Source organism: Neophocaena asiaeorientalis, unplaced genomic scaffold (genome assembly GCF_003031525.2).
Source record: "Neophocaena asiaeorientalis asiaeorientalis breed wild unplaced genomic scaffold, Neophocaena_asiaeorientalis_V1.1 scaffold256, whole genome shotgun sequence".
NCBI lineage: Eukaryota > Metazoa > Chordata > Mammalia > Artiodactyla > Phocoenidae > Neophocaena > Neophocaena asiaeorientalis.
This window is the reverse complement of record NW_020185324.1, coordinates 6113599-6137316: the sequence shown is the minus strand read 5'-3', so window position 1 is coordinate 6137316 and position 23718 is coordinate 6113599. Positions and strand designations below refer to the sequence as shown.

Below are 23718 nucleotides of genomic sequence, written 5' to 3'. Positions count from 1 at the left end.
GTAGAAGGCACAAAGATAAATTGGTTGAAAATGATTTGATAATTTTAGTGTGCTGTGAGGCACTTTTGCAATCCATAAGCATTTTAATCTGTTTTTCAGAATTGGACTTTTCTTCCTGCTTTGTAAATTTTGAATTTATTTTCATTTATTTAAGCCTGCTCCTTACTCTTGGAAGCATTGTAGAATAGAAAAACATTGGCATTTTCCCAATTATGCATACTTATACCACTAGATACTTCTCCTTCATAATACTTATTTATAAAATTTATTCTTAATAGTTAAATTTCTAGGTTGTTTTGATGATTGTCTCCCTCTGTTCTATAACATTCTTGAGGACAGAAGGATTATTTCTGGTTTTGCATCCCTAGCACTTAGCACAGTGACTAACTCATTGTGTAAGAATCTATTGAATGAATAAATGAACACACATAATGTGGTTCTCCCAGATATAACTAAGATTTATCCCTTAATATGTATCTTTCACATTCTTTTAATGCATTTATATTTTTTAATAGGATTATACTATACATACCATTTTACAATCTGCTTTTTTCCCACATGACAGTATACCATGAACATCTTTGTGCAATAAATAGATCTCTATAGCATCATTTTAAATGGCTGTGTAGGATTCTGTTATGTGTATTGTGTAGTCCATTTAACCAACTTCCTTACTGGACATTTTGGTTGTTTTTGGTAATGCACTATTATAGATTGTGTAGAGCAGGTAGAGTTGAGTGAAATGAGTGAGAAATCTTAAAATGAGAGGACTTTTTATAAAACCTATAAAAAACAAACAAAAATGATTCAAGATACATTAATTATTACAAAAAAGCTTGTGGTATTTTAAGTTATTTATTTCAACCAGTTTGGTTTGGAGGGTTTTTCCCTCCTTACATGGTCATTATTTTCAACCAAATCATTTTGTGTGAGCTCCTCTAAACCAATTAAAATAAATAAGACAAGTGGTGTTAGTTTCTTATAGGTGAAGAAACTAAGGTTCAAAAATAGTGAATAGCCTCATTTAATAATTGTTAAGTATATGGTAAAGACCATACAAAGGTCAAAGAGAGGCTAAATCCATGTGTGCTATAGTAAGATTTAATAGAAGATGAAGGACTTTGAAGAATAATGGGGATTGGGTAGATGAAAAATGGTTAATAATGTGAGCACAGCCATGGAGGCGTAATTAAGCCAAGTGTCACTGAAAAAATAAGCATAATTAGAGAAAAACTTAAGGAAAAAGTTGAGGGTTTAAAAGGTGTTTGAATGATGGAAATATGCCATTTTGAGGTGATATCTTTCTGGGTATGTGGTGCTATTTTAGATAATTGAATCAGGAATACAGTGCAGGGAAATGAGCTTGAAATAAAATATATCAAATGTGTGAAAGTAATGAGCTGCTTTATAGGGAATGACTGAGAAAGTAATGTAATCTACAATATTTGATTATATCCAGGCGCTTATCTGTGAAACAGTTGTGTAATTCTGTGTTAATATTACTATAGAACCTAACTATGTGTGTCTTTATGGGAAAAATTCTTAGAGGACCAACTCAAGATGCCAAGATACAAGACTGAAGGAATCGACTATACTCCATGTCCTTTTATTTTAATGCCTTCTACTTCCTCCACCCCTCCAAAAACCTAATACTCATATAATGATTACTGCATGCCAGGCACTATTCTAAGCCTTTATATATATTGTCTCATTTAATCCTCATAAAAACTCATAAGTAGATGCTACTATTCCCCCCATTATATAGATTTTATAGATTTTTAAAAACTGAGGCACAGAGAGGTTTATTAACGTATCCAAGGTCACACAGCTAGTAAGTGAATGGCAGGATTAGGAGAAGGAATGTTGCAGGGTAATTAGGATGCCATTAAAGAGCTATAAAAAGAAACTGGCAGTGTTTATAAAAATGAAGGGATAGAAGATAACTCCAGGAAGAGGAAATTCTAAATCCAGATAAGGAATGATTATATAACTGTTCTATCACACTGACAGAAGAAAATAACATTTTGAGAGAGAGGTTGCAGTAAATAGCAGAATTTGACAACTAATTCAGTATTCTGAGTTAAAGGGGAAAAAAAGAAATAAGTATTCAGGAGTTATCGAATTATTTTATAGTGTTAAAAAAATGCCAGTATGATGAGAAATTTGCTCATAGGCAAGGAGAATGGAAGGAAAATCAGCTGTTTTATTAAAGTCAATGGCTTACTTAGAACATTCCAGAAACTTATATTAGCCAAGATATGGACACTTAGTAAATTAAAGCCATATTTAGACTGTTTCTGTGACTTCACCGTCTAGCTAGGCACTTGCCAGAATCACTTATAATACAAATGCTCTTGGGTTTTTACCTATAACAGTGATTAATGTCTTAGTATCCATTCGCATTAATATTCCTAAAATGAAAGTACCGAGAGAGTAGTGTATGTGTTAGAATAATTTTTAAACATGGGAAGCCCGAATCTAGGAGTATTGAAGTGGAAGCCTGAATAGTCCAAGGAGCCAAGGAGTGAATACGGGCAGGAAAACCAGGTGAAGGTAAAGATGAAGAATAAGAGACTAAGGAAAGAGTTGGATTGGGAATGATAGTCACCTTAATTTTTCTGGTAAGTGTATCTCCATGTTCTAGAATACTACAATTTTATGCCTAAGTTATAGTGTGAAATATATTTTTAGTTATATTTTTCTCTCAAGTTGGACTTCCTTCTAGAGCTGATCTAAGCGTAATTTTAAAAAGCTTCATTAGGCTGTGCTTGTATCAATTACTAGGCCATATTTAGTTTCCTTATCCATTTCTAGGTACATGTTGACACTCACTTTTTGCCCATGTTTGTGTTTTAGGCTCAGGAATTGTGTTGAAATTCTTTGTATGTTTTAAATTGACTTCTGACAGTTATATTTTATGGGACTAGGTGACTTAGGGCAGTGGAGGTAAAAGCCGTGGGTATGATCAAGTAAGTGGTAGAGGAATGGAAGCCCACTAGGGGGCAGTATGTAACTTGCCCTCTATATTATCTTGCCCTGGAGCAAAAACAGGTTATAAAACAAAGGCTGTGTGGTTTTACAGTATCCCATGCTCCATTTTAAAAGTAATATTTAATAAAAAGTAACAGTTGATTTTTATTGAAGAATACAGGAAAATTTGTATTCAAATTGTTTTGTGGAGGACATAGTCTCAAGGTATTAAGTAATAGTGAATATGCAAATCTTATAACCCGAATCAAAAGGAATGCTCTGAAATCAATCAGATGCAGATTACATCCCTGTAGAATGTCTGAAAACAATGCAGTATTTTACCATAAAAAGAGCACAGCTTTGAAGTGAGACACATCTAGTACAAATATATGCTCCAGTGCATATTAGCTGTAAGTTCTCCATCAATTTATTTACCTGTTTATAGCCTGTTTCTTTCTCTGTGAAAAATGAGGTAATACCTACCTTGCTGTATTTTTTCAAGGTTTAATGGAATAGCAAGCAAATGCATAGCACCTAGCATGGTGCCTGGCACACGGTAGGAATCAATAGATGGTAACTATGATTTTTGAGAGGTTAGAATTACATAATGGAAAGAGCTTGGACTTTGGTGTTAGAGTCCCTGGCTATGGGGCTTACTTATTACAGTGTAACACTTAAGTAAGTTAAGTAACTTTTTTGATCTTCATTTATCCCTTATTAAAATGGGGATGTTGCCTACCTTGGAGGGTGGTTTTCAGAATTAACTGAGGTAATTTATATATCACCTTACTAAATGTCTGACACATAGTAGGCTATCAATAAATGTTATTTTCCTTACTACCGTTCCAAGGTCATGTTGTGAAACTCTTTGGTAAATTGTGTAAATTATTTAAATTGTCTGTCAGTGTTTTCCTCATTATAAAATGGACTCAGATTGACCCTAAGAATTGTAAACAATTACCTGCCTCCCTTTTTCTATCCCCAAACTGATAAAATTTCTGATGAAGTATAGGATTCTTATATTTAAGGATCATTTCTCTTGTGTGCTAAATGCTGTACGTGCAAAATGAATAATAGGATTTCTGTTGTCAGTAATTTCCAATCTAGTAAGGAAGAGAAACATATAAACAGATAATTATAATACTGTATGATAAGTGTTACATTAATTGATATGTGTACAAAGTCGAGTGGTAGCACATAGGACATAAGAGCAAGAAGAACTAAAATGAAGGACTAAGTTAATAAAAGAATTTGAAGAAGGTTAAAAGATAATAAACATTTTGTTTAAACCTTTACCACAACTTAGCTAAGGCACATGAGAACAACAGCTAACATTTATTGGTGGTTTACCATGTGCCTAGCAGTAGTCTAAGCTCTTAACGTGTTTTAACTCGTTTAATTCTCACAACATAGGTGATATCATTATCCCTATTTTAGAGATGATGAAACTTCACAAGGAAATAAAATAATTTGCTCAAGGTCTTGCAGCTAGTAGGTGGTTAGAACTGATATTCCAACCCAGGTAGTTCCAAAACTCAAGCTTAAAACTACTGCACAGTACTACTTCTAGTTACTTAATAACATTTAAGTATGTTAATGACATGATGAAAGGAGATGCCTAGTAACCACCTCAGCTGCTTAATTTACTTAATTTACAAACAGAGTGATTGTTAGAGTTAACTGAGAATTTAGTACCTTAGTGCCTCTGTGGCAACAATATGAAATTAATTGGGAATATCAAGAGTGACCTCTGTTGTGCTTATAAAGAAATAAATACAAAATCAAATTATTTTTTAAAAAGCTAGTTAGAGGAGTGCTGAGGGGGTGGGGAATAGGAATGAGGAAGGATTTCATTTCCTTCAAATTGCTGTCTTAGGTCAGCAAGCAGTTAAATCTTTTCCCATGAACTTTCAAGAATAGTAAAGGTAGCATATAGAGGAAAGGCATTTTGGGGTTCAGATTTATCAGTCCCCTTGAGAGGTACCTATTGCATCCAGTTTAGAAATCAGTAACTAGCTGTATTATAGAGATACCGAGAATTTAATCACTTCTCCTTGAATATTGCTAAAGCAGCCACCCACCCACTTGTTTTTGTATGAGTTTAGTTCTAGTGTAGGTACTGTGTGAGCACATAAGCAAATAACAGTGATAAGAAAAGAAATATACATTCTTTTTTTTAAATTTATTTTTGGCTGTGTTGGGTCTTTATTGCTGCACGTGGGCTTTTTCTAGTTGTGGCAAGCAGGCGCTACTCTTCATTGCGGTGCGCGGGCTTCTCATTGCAATGGCTTCTCTTCTTGCGGAGCACGGGCTATAGGTGCGTGGGCTTCAGTAGTTGTGGCTCGCGGGCTTAGTTGCTCCGCGGCATGTGGGATCTTCGTGGACCAGGGCTCGAACCCATGTCCCCTGCATTGGCAGGTGTATTCTTAACCACTGCACCACCAGGGAAGTCCCTACATTAGGTTTTTAAATTTAATTGTTACCTAGTGGAACAAAACACTAAAACCCATGTGAATCTCAGCCCCTGAAAATTTGCAGTAGTTCAAGTATGGTATACTTGCATTTTATTGAGTCAAAGTTAGAAATGACCCAAATTACAATTCTGTGATATGATTGAAAGAGGAATACAGAAGAAAATACAATTATATTGTAAACTGGAATTGCGCTTATGAGTTGAATAAAATGTTGCAATAAAATTAACTGTTTTCATGCAAGATCACATCTATGCAGGAAAACATTTAGAAAAGAACAATAGGGTTTATGTAGTATAGCAAAGTTGCTTTCAGTACTTAGTCATTTTCTCTTTTAAAAAAAAGTAATTTTTAAGATGATTTTAGCCTACAAATGATTGTGAACTAAAATTAACTTTTAAGTATTTCTAATTAATTTTTTACTCCCTACATAGATTGTAAACTCTTGGAGGACAGGGTTTCCATTTTATAATTTTTTGTTGTCCCCATAAAGTGTACTGTATCTCATGTTTGTTGATTAAGTAACAATTTATTAATTGATTTTGCTGATTGCAAATGGGGGGAAAAGCATTTACTTGACTATGTTCCTTACTAGAAAATAGAGGCTGTATGTATGTACATATTCCTTTTGTCTGGTTAAATACATATTTTAGATTATATGTACTTTATGCTATGAAATAGATTTCTTTAAGAATGTGGATATATTTTTCCTAGTGATTTCTGATTGCACAAATGACTAGGTGCACTTTAAAGGGAAATGTTTACCTTGTTTTAAAACTGGTTATTGAATACTGCCAACGGCAGCCCATTAGGTGAGTGCAGAACTAAAGGGATAGAAGGAAAACCCTGTTTCCTAAGCTACTGAGAGGATTTTCACATTAGGTTGAATAAAGACCGTAGTCTTCAGAGTATAGTTCTATGCAAGTTCCTGACTACAGAAGTCATTGTTAAAGGTAAGGTTTTTTCTTATGTAACCTCATTTTAAGTTGTGAATTAGATTTTAACTAAGCCGTAGTAATGTGACTTTTTTGCCAAATCTTATTGTAATAAATTCTGGTACTGTGCAACACATTGGAGATGATAATAGTTTGGTTCTTATAGAAAGAAAACACCATTTGTTAATATGTCTGTTACAGGTAGTTATAGTTTAATGTTTGCTTTTGCTGGGGCTTGTTTTGATTCATCATTTTTATTTGACTCACTAGAAGCCACCTTTTAGTTATAATTTAACTTTCAAGGTTCTATGTAATTTGGGTTTTGTTAATGAAGTGCTATAAACAGCATTATGAAGCTTTTCTCTTTTAATCTTGAAAGGAAAAAAATCCATATCTAAAAAAGCAATCACAAAGAAGAGGAAAACTGTCACAAAGTCACCTACTGTACCAGAATTTCAGGTAAATGTTTCAATTTTGTCTCAATACTTTTCAGTTTAATTTTTTGTTTCAGTGTTTATATTGTTCCTCAAGAGATTGGCTAAATTCCGCCATAACACACAATACTTTTAATGAGATGTTTCCAACTATGACTTTTTCCCTGCAAGTGTAGATATAGCTAAAATTTAATCTGCTAGTATTTCAAAAAATTTTACCTCTCTTTTTGTCTCTTGATAGTCAAAAATCTCTGTGGTTTTCTGTATGCTATACTGTTTTGTAGAAGTAATTTAATAGAAATATATATATATGTATCAAGTAAATGTGTAGGTGAAAGTCTTCCAAGAACTAACTGTAATTTGTACATGGTAGCATTGTGTAGGTAATCCATTTTATTTTCCTTTATTTGGGCACTATAGAAATAGCAGACTTATTAACTTAAAAAACAAAACTTTTAACACAGCTATATATGAACTTCAGAGAGAATATTAAGTAAACGTTAATTGAATGGTTTTTTAAACATTTCTGCAAAAAGAAAAAAGTACATGTATGTACTGCTATCTGATTATGTGAAGAGTTTTCTGTTTGTAGTTGATAATAGAATAAGCAGAGAAGTTCACCCTAGTTAAATAATACTTTTATTTTCTACTTTATAAAAGATGAGTTTCTACAACAAATGACTATTTCTTTAAAATTTTTCTTTGTATTAGCGTGTCCAATCTATTTCTGGTTTAGATTATAAAATTAACACAATTGCCAAAAAAAAAGTGATGTTAAAATGAATTTCTGTGAGTCTCAAAACTAAAGAAGAAAGTAAAGGAGTAATAACTATGAAAATACTGATATTATGTAATGTGAGTTTTACAGTTACCTGTATCCAAAAATGTAGACACATCTTTTTTTCAGTAAAAATTCTATTTTGGAAGTGTTTTTTATGGAAGCTACTAATTGGTAAAATGTAATACTTTTAAATGAACAGTAAAAGAAAATAGACATATTTTTCTTTTAGTATTTTAGAGTATTTTTAATGACATCCTTAGGATGAATTACAACCATTTCTACAAAATCCTTTTATATAAAGTAACCTTGGTTCCAGCATATTCAGTTAAAAACAAAAAAGTGTATTTACTGTTTACTTAGAGGCCTTTCTACCATTGCTTGTGTGTGTTATTTAATGTTATAATAGTATATTGTCATTCTTTCTTCCACTGATTTCATGCTAGCCTTTGCTATTTCTCCCACTCATTTTTTCCTTAATCCCTCAAAGTATTCATCCTGGCAGTATGGATCTCAGAACAGGTCTGGTCCGCTGTTGATATTCCCCTTCGTTCCTGTATTAATGGATGGATTTTTATATGTAATAAGTGGCACAGACAGCATAGACAGTTTTTGTTTTGTTTTGTTTTTTTAATTGCAGGTGGTGTTCATTAGTGAGGCATGAAATCAGCTTAGTGGATTGCATGACCAGCATTTCTTTTTTAAGCTAACAAAATTAAAATAGAAATTTTAAGAGTTTCAAATATAATAAGGGTAATATTGTTTCATAAAACTTTGGTTTCCATTGTATGTGTTTACTGACATGCAGTGTAAAATGTATTTTTGACCATGGGTTGGGGGCAAAAAAGTACGAAAAACACTGTCGTAAATGATGTTTTTAGTTAGTTACCGACCATTTGCTTACCACTCAGAAACTTAAGGTCAAAAGTACATGTTTTGCTAGATTGAACTGTTTAAAATAAAGTGCTCTTCCTGGTTCTTAAGGTGTCCTAGAAAGAAGGCGGGGTTGGGGGTGAGAGAGGTGTGTGTGTGTGTGTGTGTGTGTGTGTGTGGCTAGGGTTGGGAAATAGACTTATGAGAACAGTTGTTCTTATGCCTTGTTTACAATTTAAATACCAGGGTATTACTGAGAAAGAAAATTGACAGCTATTTCCCAGGAAATAGGTCATTTGCTTCAAATAAGCAAAGAATAGGACATAGTATTAGTCACTAGTAAACTTTATTGTTACATGCAAAACTTACAGTTTTGCCTCTCATAATAATTCTATGTAGTTTGTTTCTTTAATTATTTGAAAGACTCCTACATATAAGAAGACTGGTTATTATATAACAAAGAACTGAATTTATTTCCTTCTCAAAAGCTCTAGCAGTATGATATTTAGCACCTCAGAAACATATCCAGGAATTAAATTGTGTGAAATGTTGGGTTTTGTTGTTGTTGTTGTTGTATTTAAGTTCTGGTGAATTAAAAAAGTGAATCCTGTTTTGACCTCAGCTACTTTTAAATTTGATAGTGGTTGTTGACTTTTTTAAAACTAAATCAAACCTATAAGCCTGTTTGCTTCAGGAAGAATCCGTGTTTATTTATATACACAACTAAAATATCTATACCTCAGTGTGAAAAAATAATCATCCCACCCCTGTTTAAAGTATACACTGTAAGCAGTCAAAGACCTATTGTATTTATATTTGTGTATATATTATAATGGGACTACCCATATCTGTACCAGTTTTTCCTAGCAGTTATATCAGTGGTTCTCAAACTTTAAATAGTATTAAAAAATCTGATACTTTTATTAAAAGTGAAAAATCCTGGGTTTCATCCTCTAAGGGTCCATCCTTGATTCAGTGGGTCTAGGTGGATGTCAGTAATCTGGATAGTGCTTAAGCATATGGATTCTGGAACCAGGCTACTTAGGTTCGAATGCCATCTTAGCCCTAACTTGATAACCTTAGGTAAGTTACTTAACCGCTCAAAGCTTCCAGTTCCTCATCTGTACAATGGAATAATAATAGTTCCCACTCCTAGGATTGTTGTGAGGATTAAATGATAGAACTTACTGTTTTATTATCTTATTTATTTTTTCAAATAAGCATGCCAGATGCTTTAGACAAAAAATACTGTGTTTATGAGCAGGAAAATCAGTCAATTAAGAGCATCTATTACTGACCTTTACCACTTTTTCCAGGAACTTAAGACCTTGAAATAAATCTCAGATTTGGTCATATTTTATAAATCATGAAATTTCATCATTAAGCCTACAAGTATTTGAAAAGTGAAAAACTGGGTAATATTATTTGCATCATTATATTTTATTAGAGGGAAAACTTATGCTGAGCCCTCCCTACTCTAGTGTTATGTCGGGTTATACATTTGACATATAGGGGAACTTGTCATGTTTTTCTACTTAGCAATAATTGTAAAAAGTTAGGAAATATTTTTATTTTTAGTCTTTAGCATGTTGGTGATAAAAGCTTTTATGTCAAATTTAACAGTTACTGATTACTCTGTTAAACTAAATTATTTTTGGTTTTCTGTGTTAGTCACGCAGGCTCAGCAGCCATGGCTCACGGGCCCAGCCACTCCGCGGCATGTGGGATCTTCCTGGACCGGGGCACGAACTCACGTCCCCTGCATCGGCAGGCGGACTCTCAACCACTGCGCCACCAGGGAAGCCCTCTGTGTTAGTTTTATAATGTAAAACTTTTATATTGAGAAGTGAATATTGATTTTCTTAATAAAGTTCATTTTTACCCAGAAGCCTTTTAATTTAATATTTGAGAGAGAAATTTAATATGTGAATTCTCTTTTTGTACACAGTTATAACAGTCATACAAAGTGTTCTTTATATATATATATATATATATTTTTTAGCATCTTTATTGGAGTATAATTGCTTTACGATGGTGTGTTAGTTTTTGCTTTATATCAAAGTGAATCAGCTATACATACACATATATCCCCATATCTCCTCCCTCTTGCGTCTCCCTCCCACCCTCCCTATCCCACCCCTGGAGGTGGTCACAAAACACTGAGCTGATCTCCCTGTGCTATGTGGCTGCTTCCCACTAGCTATCTATTTTACATTTGATAGTGTGTATATGTCCATGCCACTCTCTCACTTCTTCCCAGCTTACCCTTCCCACTACCCATGTCCTCAAGTCCATTCTCTACTTCTGTGACTTTATTCCTGTCCTGGCCCTAGGTTCTTCAGAACCATTTCTTTTTTGTTGTTGTTGTTGCGGTACGCGGGCCTCTCACTGTTGTGGCCTCTCCCGTTGCGGAGCACAGGCTCCGGACGCGCAGGCTCAGCGGCCATGGCTCACGGGCCCAACTACTCCGCAGCATGTGGAATGCTACCGGACCGGGACACGAACCCGCATCCCCTACATCGGTAGGTGGACTCCCAACCACTGTGCCACCAGAGAAGCCCAGAACCATTTTTTTCTTTTAGATTCCATATATATGTGTTAGCATATAGTATTTATTTTTCTCTTTCTGCCTTAGTTCACTCTGTATGACAGACTCTAGCTCCATCCACCTCATTACAAATAACTCAATTTCGTTTCCTTTTATGGCTGAGTAGTATTCCATTGTATATATGTGCCACATGTTCTTTACACATTCATCTGTTGATGGACACTTAGGTTGCTTCCATGTCCTGGCTGTTGTAAATAGAGCTGCAGTGAACATTGGGGTACATGAATGACTCTTTTTGAATTATGGTTTCCAGGGTGTATGCCCAGTAGTGGGATTGCTGGGTCATATGGTAATTCTATTTTTAGATTTTTAAGGAACCTCCATACTGTTCTCCGTAGTGACTGTATCAATTTACATCCCCACCAACAGTGCAAGACGGTTCCCTTTACTCCACACCCTCTCCAGCAGTTGTTTGTAGATTTTTTGGTGGTGGCCATTCTGACTGGTGTGAGGTGATACCTCACTGTAGTTTTGATTTGCACTTCTCTAATGATTAGTGATGTTGAGCATCCTTTCATATGTTTGTTGGCAATCTGTATATCTTCTTTGGAGAAATGTCTATCTAGGTCTTCTGCCCATTTTTGGGTTGGGTTGTTTGTTTTTTGATATTAAGCTGCATGAGCTGCTTGTATATTTTGGAGATTTGTCAGTTGCATCATTTGCAAATATTTTCAACCATTCTGAGGGTTGTCTTTTTGTCTTGACATGTTTCCCTTTGCTGTGCAAAAGCTTTTAATTTTCATTAGGTCCCATTTGTTTCTTGTTTTTATTTCTATTTCCCTAGGAGGTGGGTCAGAAAGGATCTTGCTGTGATTTATGTCATAGAGTGTTCTGCCTATGTTTTCCTCTAAGAGTTTTATAGTGTCTGGCCTTACATTTAGGTCTTAAATCCATTTTGAGATTATTTTTGTGTATGGTGTTAGGGTGTGTTCTAATTTCATTCTTTTACATGTAGCTGTCTGGTTTTCCCAGCACCACTTATTGAAGAGGCTGACTTTTCTCCATTGTATATTCTTGCCTCCTTTATCAAAAATAAGGTTACCATATGTGCATGGATTTATCTCTGGGCTTTCTATCCTGTTCCATTGATCTATATTTCTGTTTTTGTGTCAGTACCATACTGTCTTGATTACTGTAGCTTTGTACTGTCGTCTGAAGTCAGGGAGCCTGATTCCTCCAGCCCCGTTTTTCTTTCTCAAGATTGCTTTGGCTATTCGGGGTCTTTTGTGTTTCCATACAAATTGTGAAGTGTTTTGTTCTAGTTCTGTGAAAAATGTCATTGGTAGTTTGATAGGGATTGCATTGAATCTGTAGATTGCTTTGGGTAATATAGTCATTTTCACAATGTTGATTCTTCCAATCCAAGAATATGGTATATGTCTCCATCTGTTTGTATCATCTTTAATTTATTTCATCAGTGTCTTCTAGTCTTCTGCATGCAGGTCTTTTGTCTCCTTAGGTAGGTTTATTACCAGGTATTTTATTCTTTTTGTTTCAGTGGTAAATGGGAGTGTTTCTTTAATTTCTCTTTCAGATTTTTCATCATTAGTGTATAGGAATGCAAGAGATTTCTGTGCATTAGTTTTGTATCCTGGAAAATAAATAACACTTAACTTGCAACAACAACAAAAAATTTGTATCCTGCTCCTTTACCAAATTCATTAATTAGCTCTAGTAGTTTTGTGGTAGCATCTTTAGGATTCTCTGAGTACAGTGTCATGTCATCTGCAAACAGTGACAGCTTTACTTCTTCTTTTCCGATTTGGATTCCTTTTATGTCTTTTTCTTCTCTGATTGCTGTGGCTGAAACTTCCAAAACTATGTTGAATAATAGTGGTGAGAGTGGGCAACCTTCTGTTCTTCGTAAGAAAGTGTAATCTGCTCTTTTTGGATGGAATGTCCTATAGATATCAGTTAAGTCCATCTTGTTTAATGTATTGTTAAAGCTTGTGATTTCCTTATTTATTTTCATTTTGGATGGTCTGTCCATTGGTGAAAGTGGGGTGTTAAAGTCCCCTGCTATGATTGTGTTACTGTCAGTTTCCTCGTTTATGGCTGTTAGCATTTGCCTTATGTTTTGAGGTGCGCCTATGTTGGGTGCATAAATATTTACAATTGTTATATCTTCTTCTTGGATTGATCATTCTGTAATGTCCTTCTTTGTCTCTTGTAATAGTCTTTATTTTACAGTCTATTTTGTTTGATATGAGGCTTGCTACTTCAGCTTTCTTTTGATTTCCATTTGCATGGAATATCTTTTACATCCCCTCACTTTTAGTCTGTATGTGTCCCTAGGTCTGAAGTGGGTCTCTTGTAGACAGCATATATATGGGTCTTGTTTTTGTATCCATTCAGCCAGTCTATGTCTGTTGGTGGGAGATTAATCTATTTACATTTAAAGTAGTTATCAATATGTTTGTTCCTATTACCATTTTCTTAATTGTTTTGGGTTTGTTCTCGTAGGTCTCTTCCTTCTCTTGTGTTTCCTGCCTAGAGAAGTTCCTTTAGCATTTGTTGTAAAGGTGGTTTGGTGATGCTGAATTCTGTTAGCTTTTGCTTGTCTGTAAAAGTTTTAATTTCTCCGTCAAATCTGAATGAGATCCTTGCTGGGTAGAGTAATCTTGGTTGTAGGTTTTTCCCTTTCATCACTTTAAATATGTCCTGCTGCTTGCTCTGGCTTGCAGAGTTTCTGCTGGAAGATCTGCTGGTAACCTCATGGGGATTCCCTTGTATATTAATCATTGCTTTTCCCTTGCTGCTTTTAATATTTTTTCTTTGTATTTAATTTTTGATAGTTTGATTCATACGTGTCTTGGCGTGTTTCTCCTTTCATTTATCCTGTATGTGACTCTCTGTGCTTCTTGGACTTTATTGACTACTTCCTTTCCCATACTGGGGGAGTTTTCCACTATAATCTCTTCAAATATTTTCTCAGTCCCTTTCTTTTTCTCTTCTTCTGGGACCCCTATCATTCGAATGTTTGTGCGTTTAATGTTGTTCCAGAGGTCTCTGAGACTGTCCTCAATTGTTTCATTCTTTTTTATTTATTCTGCTCTGTGGTAGTTATTTCCACTATTTTATCTTCCAGTCACTTATCTGTTCCTCTGCCTCAGTTATTCTGCTATTGATTCCTTCTAGAGAATTCTTAATTTCATTTATTGTGTTGTTCATCATTATTTGTTTGCTCTTTAGTTCTTCTGGGTCCTTGTTAAATGTTTCTTGTATTTTCTCCATTCTATTTCCTAGATTTTGGATCATCTTTACTATCATTACTCTGAATTCTTTTTCAGGTAGACTGCCTATTTCTTCTTCATTTGTTTGGTCGGGTGGGTTTTTACCTTGATGCTTCATCTGCTATGTGTTTCTCTGTCTTCTCATTTTGCTTATCTTACTGTGTTTGGGGTCTCCTTTTCGCAGCTTCGTAGTTCCCGTTGTTTTTGGTGTCTGCCCCCTGTGGCTAAGGTTGGTTCAGTGGGTTATGTAGGCTTTGTGGTGGAGGGGACTAGTGTCTGTGTTCTGGTGGATGAGGCTGGATCTTGTCTTTCTGGTGGGCAGGACCACATCTGGTGGTGTGTTTTGGGGTGTCTGTGACCTTATTATGATTTTAGGCAGCCTCTCTGCTAATGGGTGGGGTTGTGTTCCTGTCTTGCTAGTTGTTTGGCATAGGGTGTCCAGCACTGTATCTTGCTGGTTGTTGAGTGGAGCTAGGTCTTATCATTGAGATGGAGATCTCTGGAAGCTCTTTTGCCATTTGATATTACGTGGAGCTGGGAGGTCTCTGGTGGACCAGTGTCCTGAACTCGGCCCTCCCACCTCAGAGGCACAGGCCTGACACCTGGCTGGAGCACCAAGACCCTGTCAGCCACACGGCTCAGAAGAAAAAGGAGAAAAAGGAAAAGAAAGAAAGAAAAATAATAATAAAGTAAAGTTATTAAAATTTTTAAAAATTATTAAAAATTAAAAAGTCATAGAAAAAAGAGAGAGCAACCAAACCAATAAACAAAATCCACCAATGATAACAAGTGCTAAAAACTATACTAAAAAAAAAAAAAGGACAGAGAGAACCCTAGGACAAATGGTAAAAGCAAAGCTATACAGAGAAAATCACACAAAAGCATACACATACACACTCACAAAAAGAGACAAAGGATAAAAAAATATATATCTTTTGGGAAGTCTGAGGTCTTCTGCCAGCGTTTAGTAGGTGTTCTGTAGGATTTGTTCCATATGTAGATGTATTTCTGATGTATCTGGGGGGAGGAAGGTGATCTCCACGTCTTACTCCTCTGCCATCTTGAAGGTCCCAGAAAGTATTCTTAAAGCTAGTTTGTCAAGTTCAATAAGTCTTTAAAATAATTTAAAAGCCTTAGTTACCATGACTCTGCTTTTTGTTGGTAATCAAAATCTTTCATGTCATGTGTACTTGTTCCTATTCCATATATGTGACTTATTCGAAAGGCTCCTTTGCAAAGGAAATCCAGAATCCAGCTGTTGACTAAGACTTACATAGTAGTATTATTTTTAAACATAAGCATAAACTCACTGATCCAACATACCTCTGAAAAAACTCTATTTTTCCATTTAACCAATGGAGAAACTAAGGGGGGATATGAAATAAAGTGCCAAATTGGGACCAAAAGTAAAATTAGAGTTTAACTGCTTCACTGAGTTAAGGACCTTTTGATTGTATTGTTATTTTGATTGTATTGTTATTTTGAATTGCTACCTTTTTTCTTTAAAACTATTTTTCTTTACACATACATCCTTATCCTTCTCATTTGTTCTTCATTCATGTGAAATGTATCCTAATAAAATGAGTATTTTCAACTTCAGCTTTTTGTTTCACTTTTAACATCATGGGGTTTTACTTTCCCCTTAAAATTTTTTCCATTTTTATATATAGTACATTGAGAGAAACATCAGGTTTTAATCATATAGTGGTATAAAATGTTTTAACTTGTTAATCAGACTTGTCATGTCACACATGATATCTTCATTTGCAAGTTTTGAAGTAGTCAGTATTGCTGATATGATCATAGAAGTGAGAAGGAATTTTCCTGTCATCATAGTCTTAACAGATGTCAATATAATTTTATTTTAAATATAATATAGATTTTGAATTTACACCATGCATTTATTGTTTTACTTATAATTTTTTAAATAAATTATTGGAGTGTTTTATTAGAGTGGTAGTAAATGTGATCCATTTTATTTGGACCTATTCATTTTGACTGCATTGTTTTCCTTTTGCTTTTTAATGTAATTTACTATATTCTTTTACTTTTGTATGCTACCTTATTTGTGTCCTTTTTGGAATCAATAAAGTAAATACCTCTCAAACCTATTGAGTTTATACCCAAAGGGCATAATATCTAGCTTGAAGTAGTGATAAAATAAGAAATAATTTACTTTGTAATTTTTCTGAGATGTGGTCATGGAGTTCTTTCAACCTCTGTAGGACCTCCCCTCCCCCACTGTATACACACACTTCTGCTTCTTGAGTTGGAGAGAGGGCCTTTTAATATTTACCATTTAATAGAAGTGAAAGCTTAGGTATAAATTAATTCTTAAAACTATAATACATGTTCAATTATTGTTAGTTTTTTTGTTTTATTTTGTTTAGAGGGAACCCTTAAAGAAGATGATCTAGTAGGAGGAGGAGGAGTCCTAGGTTCCATGGTTTTCTCTCTGAGTGTGTCATCTTACGTTACTTTATCTCTGTTAATTTTAACTAGCTTGTATATGAATTGGAGATACACCTTTTTAGCCTTTGCCAGGGTTTGGACCAAATCACATTTTGGGGGCGGTTCCTTTCACCTCTAAGATTTATGATTTTGTGACTCTCTCATGGGTTGCATCAAGTGAAAGGTTAATTTGAGGGAGAGTGTGACATCCTTGAAAAGGTTCTTCCTGGGCGATAAAGCTCTTCTAACCTCTGCAGTATGACTGAAAACCTTCTCCTATGAGTGTTGGCAGTGTGACCCATCTGTAATCCAAGCTGCTATGGAGCTTTCCTTTTCACCCCTGGAGGCACCGAGCCTTAGATATTTTTTTCAAATTTAAGGTAATGAGAAGGAGGTCTTAATAAGCTGTTTTGCTTTGTTCAAATAATGTATCTGTTCTCCTTATTGCGGTGAACATTTCTTATTGGATTGATTCTATTTTTAAAAGCACCATTTGAAAATGAATTGAGTTTAAAGGCCACACATATGCCTTACTTTGTAGAGAGAAGGAATAGAGTGTATATATTGACAGAATTGGCATAAATCAAATTATTTTTCCCTTGATATCAGTAATAAAATTAGAATTATGTTCCCATACAAGAATTTTCTAATAACTTGACTGTATATTTTGGGTATATATATTAGGTATTACATATATATGTAGAAAGAGGTATATATTAGTATATAAAGAGTATAAATTGTCATGTAGATATTAAGTTATTTTAAGATAACTTCAAAGTAAATGTTGCTAAAAATATTTTGACCCTCAAATTCAGCAAAATTTATGTTTGCGTCATGTCATTTAAGAAACATTTGTCTTATCATTGTGCATTTAATTCACTATTCCATCCCCTATTTGGAAATTAATCTTTTTGAATTTTCATACTCATTTAGCTCCATACTACTAGCATGTTTCCATAGCCATGCAGATTTGTAATTCATAATCATTTAGTACATTATTGCTTAAAAATGTGATCTTCAGACCATACCTGGCAACTTGTTAGAAATGCAGAATCCTGTGTCCTGCTTCAGACCTACTAAATCAAAAACCTCCTTTTAACAAGATTCCCAGATGATTCTTAGGCACGTTAAAGTTTGAGAAGCACTGATGTAGTACAGCTAACTTATAGCTCTTAGGCTGTGGAAATCATTCCTGATTTGACTTCACAACTGTGGTATCTGTTCCCTTAAACGGAATGTAAATATTTGCTTGCTAATTAAAAGATCTTAAATTTTTTAGGATGTGGTCAGGTGTAGGGGTATATGTTTTCATTGTTACCGTAAGTTTCTACAACGTACATGCAAAATGTACCCTTACTCCATGTGTAATGAGACAGCTGAGATGCAAGTGAAAACTCCTCTGAGCTTTGCCATATGTGCAAATGAGAAATCCATGGTGTGCTATTGACTAATACATCAAGTTCAGTGAAAAGGGTGTAACCATCTACAAGCTCTGTGGCAAATTTGACATGGTAGTCATAATAGCAGATTATACAATGGAAAGTTTAGTTCCCTTTGAGTACTTTCTAGAAACCTGGTGTAGGGCCAACATGGTTCTGAGGCTTTAGTGATAGAAGTTGAAGACATTATCTAGTTCTAGAGGCACTTAGATAATTAGCTAGTGCACTGCTTAACCATCAGCATTTCTTCCATAATTCTAGATTTGGCAAATGGAAATGTGTAGTGTGTAATAAATATCAGCTGCACTGTCCTACTACATCATCCCATACTGTTTTCTATTCTGAAATTATTTAATTTGGGTTACTTAAATACATATTTTCCCTGCTTTGTCAGTTCTGTGAGTTTGAAATTATGTAGATGTTTCTAATAATTGTTAATACTAAGTATAATTTATATTATCTGTGATAACTTTTTCTTTGTCTGTTAGGTTGAACCATGTTGCCATTTTTGTAGATCAAAGGCATATCAGCGATTTCGTATGGTTCAACTTAATGATAAAGAAAGTGTCGGTGCTCCTAGTCTCTCATTTTTGTCACACAGTCATGAGGAATGATCTTGTTGTAACCTACTTTTGCTTTTGTTGTTTTTGTTTGTTTTCTTTTAAAAGAAAATATACCTTTTAGGAAAACAACACCCTTACAAGAAATTAATGAATATAAGAAACATGGGACTGATAAAAATTTAATGATGAATTAGTAGCTTTATAAGTATAGTGGGTTTATTTTTCATTATCACACAGTATAAACATTACAAGATTTTCATTAATCTAAAACTTTTCCTCTATATGTGGTTGCAGTTATCTTTTAGAAATCTTCTATTTCTTTTTCACAACAGATTTTTTAAAATATAAGCTTAAATTATTTTAGAAAAAAAAGTAAAATGTATCAAACAAATTGGAAAAATTCAGTATAATTATACAAGAACTAAAATGTAGTTACTAATATTTTTGTTATTGCTGCTGACACTTCACTGTTTAAATCTTTAGTAATTAAGCCAAACTAGTTTGATTATTAATTAATAACTAAAGACCAAGTGTTTTGGCCATTTGCCAGCATTACCAAGGTGAAATTAAATGAGCCACATAATTATGAAAGGAAATAGATGCTATCTCTGGAGATGGTTTTATTAAGGACTACCAAGAAGATCATATTAAGAATGTATACGTAATTTCATTAACTTCTTTGAATATATTCATATAGTTGAAGTCCCTCTTTATTAGCAATCCCAACAGCAGTAATGCAATTTGTTAAATTGTATAGTTAGCAACCAAAGCAAAGGTAAAATGATAGTTCTCCAAGGGTGCATTTATTCACCTGCTAGGAGACTGCTTGATGAAGCATTTCTTAAAGGTGATTCAGTAACCTGTGAAATCTAGGGTGAGTTTCCAGATCTTTGTCATTCTGGGCTGAAAGTTAAGAATGTTAAAAAAAAAAAAAAGTACCTGGATTATAAAGCAAACTGAAAGGTGGGGATGTGGGGTGAAAGCCTGAAGTTCATACATCATAACAAGTAAATACCTTTTAAAATATAAACTGCGGAGCTTTCTTTGCATTTTGCTGTTACAAAGACAAATAATTGTGAATTCAGTGTGTGTTAAAACAACTTCTGTTACCACATTTTGGGTGTTTTATATTATGTGTTATCAAGCTGTGTTTTTGTGTTTTATTTTAGCTTATTTGCACTAATCTTGATGAACTCAGGGAATTAATCACAAAAATCGAGAATGAACTCAAAGATCTGGAAAACAGTAGAAAAAAATCGGTAGGTGTTGATCGAAAAGTTCTATCTATTATTGTCAGCATTAAAATTTACTCCTGCTTCTTCCTAAAGCCTTTTTAAATCTTGTTGTCCTGAGTTACATAAAAATTTGCAATGAAAAATAGAAACATTGTTTCCTTTATTTCTCCTATGTGGTCTAGTTTTCATTTTTAATACACAAAAATGGTGCTGGGGCAAGTAAATTAATTTTGTTTGCCTGGTTTATATCAGGTATAGTTTTAGATATTTCCCAGTATACTGGTTGGTTGTTTTCTGACTGGTAGTTTTTTGGGCAGTGCTTACCTTATTATATATTATAATAATATAATTATTCTTAATTATATGTTTTTAATGGAAGTTTATTGCTTAGTAACATAAAATTTCAATTAGCTCTGACATAAATAACGTATGTAAATTGTTTAATCTTGCCCCAGATGTTTTTGATACATGCTTAACAATATGTCTTTTTTAAGAACCTTTGTCAGCTGAAGGTCTTTTTTTAACTTTCACTATACTAAATTCACAATTAATCTTTACCTTCACTTTTTATTGTTCTTGAGAGACTAGAGTATAAGGGGCATTATTTTTATTCACTCAACCCTTGGTAAAACAATTATTTATGAAATCAGTAATACCCATTTAACTGACATTTATAATTGTGTTATAGATTTGAAACACAATTACATACCAATAAATAAATGGAGAAGGCTTTAAGCATTGAAAAAAATCAATCACCATTAAAAAAAAATCCCTTTGTTTTATGCCTTAGGAACATCATGAAACCACTTTTAGGTCTTTGCTCAGAACCTGTTAATCTAGAATGATGTATGATAATAAGGTTAGTGATACAGCAAGCTTCATTCATATCAGCAGATTTGTTAAAGTCATTTTATCTGCTGTTCAGAAAGAACATATTGGTAGCATTCTGAAGGAAGGAAATTAAAGTACCATAAAAGTACAACCTTCTGAGGTCGTTTAATACAGAGGTAAAACAGCCTTAAGCACTTTGGAAGTCACTCATATGATACCCCTGAGAGTATAGCTATAATCTAAGAGATGGGATAATGTTCATACTGATAGCCATCAATTAAGAAGAAAACATGTTCAATACACATTGTGTACAATATATAATCTGAGAATGCAGAAAACTGTATATTTTACAATTATTTCCATTAAAAATGGTTTGAATCCTTATTAGACTGTGAGGAGTTTTTTGTTTTGTTTTGAGTATATCAGCAATCTCTTCATATGGAATGAATCCCAAGTGTTGTTTTAAAACTTATCTCTGTGATGTATTTCTCAAACTATATTAAAATATTTTTTCCTCAGCCAAAAGTGTTTTTTTAATATATTTTATATGTATGTTTATAAAGGACTGATTCTGTTCTTTAATAGGAAAGAATAGTCTTAATCAGGGTTTTATTTATAGTTTTTTTGCAGAAGCCGTTTAGTCCATACTTCATGACTCTAAACAGAATTCTGTTAATTAACTTTGCTAATTGGTTTTTATTAGCTGCAGTTAGACAATAACATATGCATTTTAATTTGTTCCCATATTATGAATTAGGGTTTTCTTCTTAATGGATAGTTTTAAGCATAATTGGCTTATATACTTATTTATAGTATGTATTGTAAGAGAAAAAGACTTTTGCAGGCATCCTTGAGTTTTTCTGTAAAGCCATCCACCCCCCTGCCATTGGTGGTATGAGGTATAAACATATTGCCTTCTTTCACAGGAACAAGTACAAGAGTAAAAGAAAACATAAATTACAAATATTTGACTCTATAGTCCTTGGGGACATGTTTATCAGAAAATTTTAGGTTATGTATGGGTTTTAACTGATTAGATTTTATGTCTCTAAATTTTTAACTTGTCCTTGACCCTTGATATTTGCATATTAGTTTTAAAATATGTTTTCTGCTCTTCAAGAAATAGAAATTCTTGGAACTGAACTTAGTGGGGATAATGTTATTGAGATTACCAGTATACAGGCTACTTTCCCCTTAAATTACCTGACTAAACAACTGTTTTCATGAACACCTTGTCTCAATCAATGAAATGGCCACACAGCATAAAGGAAATAATAGTAGAAGTTTGCATCTCAGTGCCATTCCTTATTTTTTTTTTTACAAAAGCTGATACTGAGTGTGATAAATGTTATTGTAATAGTTCACTTTATTGAATTTTTATGTTAGTATTGGAGAATACCAGTTTATTTGTCTGTCATCATTTGGGAATAAGGGGTTCCACTTAACTGGATTTTCTAGGAAGCTGAAACCTAAACCTTCAGTACTAAAATTCTTCCTTTAATCATTTAATGAAAAAATTTCCCTGCCTCCTTTATACTGAACATAATTTAACACTTTTTTGATGACTCAGGGATCATTATGAATATCCATAATTGTACTGATACCCTAAAAATCTATTGATCTCAGTTACTCTAAACATTCACCAATAGGCTTTTAGATTATTTATTTTGAAGGTTTTTGTCTGCTTGTTTTTTTGCTTTTGTTCTGTCTCTTCATTGTCAGCCTGTCATTTTCTTATGTGTGTCCATGTACTCGCCCTAGCTGATACACTGTCGATTACAAAGCAAGTATCCGTATTATTAGAATTAGGCTCATAGTAAGGACCTGAGGAATTTTATTAATGAAATATATGAACTTGGTAATAGTGATAGCCATTTTGCTTATTCCTTGCTTGGTGAGCTTCCTTCACTATTGCCAGACAAATGAAATATTAATATTGATCTTCATGAGAGGATATCACTGTAAAAAATAGTGTTTAGAGTCAAAACAATTCTTTTGGGTGGGCCAAAAAGTGCCTTCTGTTTTTTAAGTAAAAATAAAAGACACATTTTTCATTTTCACCAAGAACTTTATTGAACAGCGTATTCACCCTTTTGTTCCACTACCTTCTGCCATTTTTCAGGCAAGTTCATAGTTCCTGAAATACTTTTTATCTTTTTGAGCAAAGAACTGTTCCAGGTGCCTTTTATAGTCTTCCGGGAAATTGAAATTTTTTCCATTAATAGAATTTCTTAAAGACCGAAATAAATGGAAATCTAAAGGTGCAATGTCTGGTGAATACGGCAGATGAATTAGAACTTCCCAGCCAAGCTGTAACAGTTTTGCCTGGTCATCAAAGAAACATGCAGTGCTGCGTTATCCTGATGGAAGATTATGCGTTTTCTGTTGACTAATTCTGGATGCTTTTCAGCGAGTGCTACTTTCACTTGGTGTAATTGGGAGCAGTACTTGTTGGAGTTAATTGTTTGGCTTTCCAGAATGAGTTCATAATAGAGGACTCCCTTCCAATCCCACTATATACACAACATCACCTTCTTTGGATGACGACCGGCCTTTGGTGTGGTTGGCGGTGGTTCATTTTGCTTGCCCCATGATCTCTTCCATTCCACTTTATTGTACAGTATCCAGTTTTCATCGCAGGTCACAATTTGTTTTAAAAACAGAACGTTTTCTTTACATTTCAGTAGAGAATCGCATGTAGAAATATGGTCAAGAAGGTTTTTTGCTTAACTTATGTGGAACCCAAACATCAAAACAATTCGCATAACCAAGCTGATGCAAATGATTTTCAACGCTTGATTTGGATATTTTAAGTATGTCAGCTATTTCCTGCGTGGTATAATGTTGATTGTTCTCAATTATTGTTTCAATTTGATCACTATCAACTTCAACTGGTC

The 23718-nt window shown here is 34.0% G+C and overlaps 1 protein-coding gene across 3 annotated transcripts in view; it reads left to right on the top strand.

Annotated features, from left to right (window-relative positions):
• The window catches only part of BRD10 (bromodomain containing 10), a 96854-nt gene that overhangs the window by 51904 nt on the left and 21232 nt on the right, over positions 1-23718 (top strand). For 2 of the 3 annotated variants that reach the window (XM_024734256.1, XM_024734257.1), the window contains 2 exons: positions 6756-6835; positions 19925-20014. In XM_024734256.1, the coding sequence (XP_024590024.1) occupies positions 6756-6835; positions 19925-20014 (170 nt within the window). The remainder of the gene's footprint in view (positions 1-6755; positions 6836-19924; positions 20015-23718) is intronic. The other variant, XM_024734255.1, reaches the window with a different exon arrangement.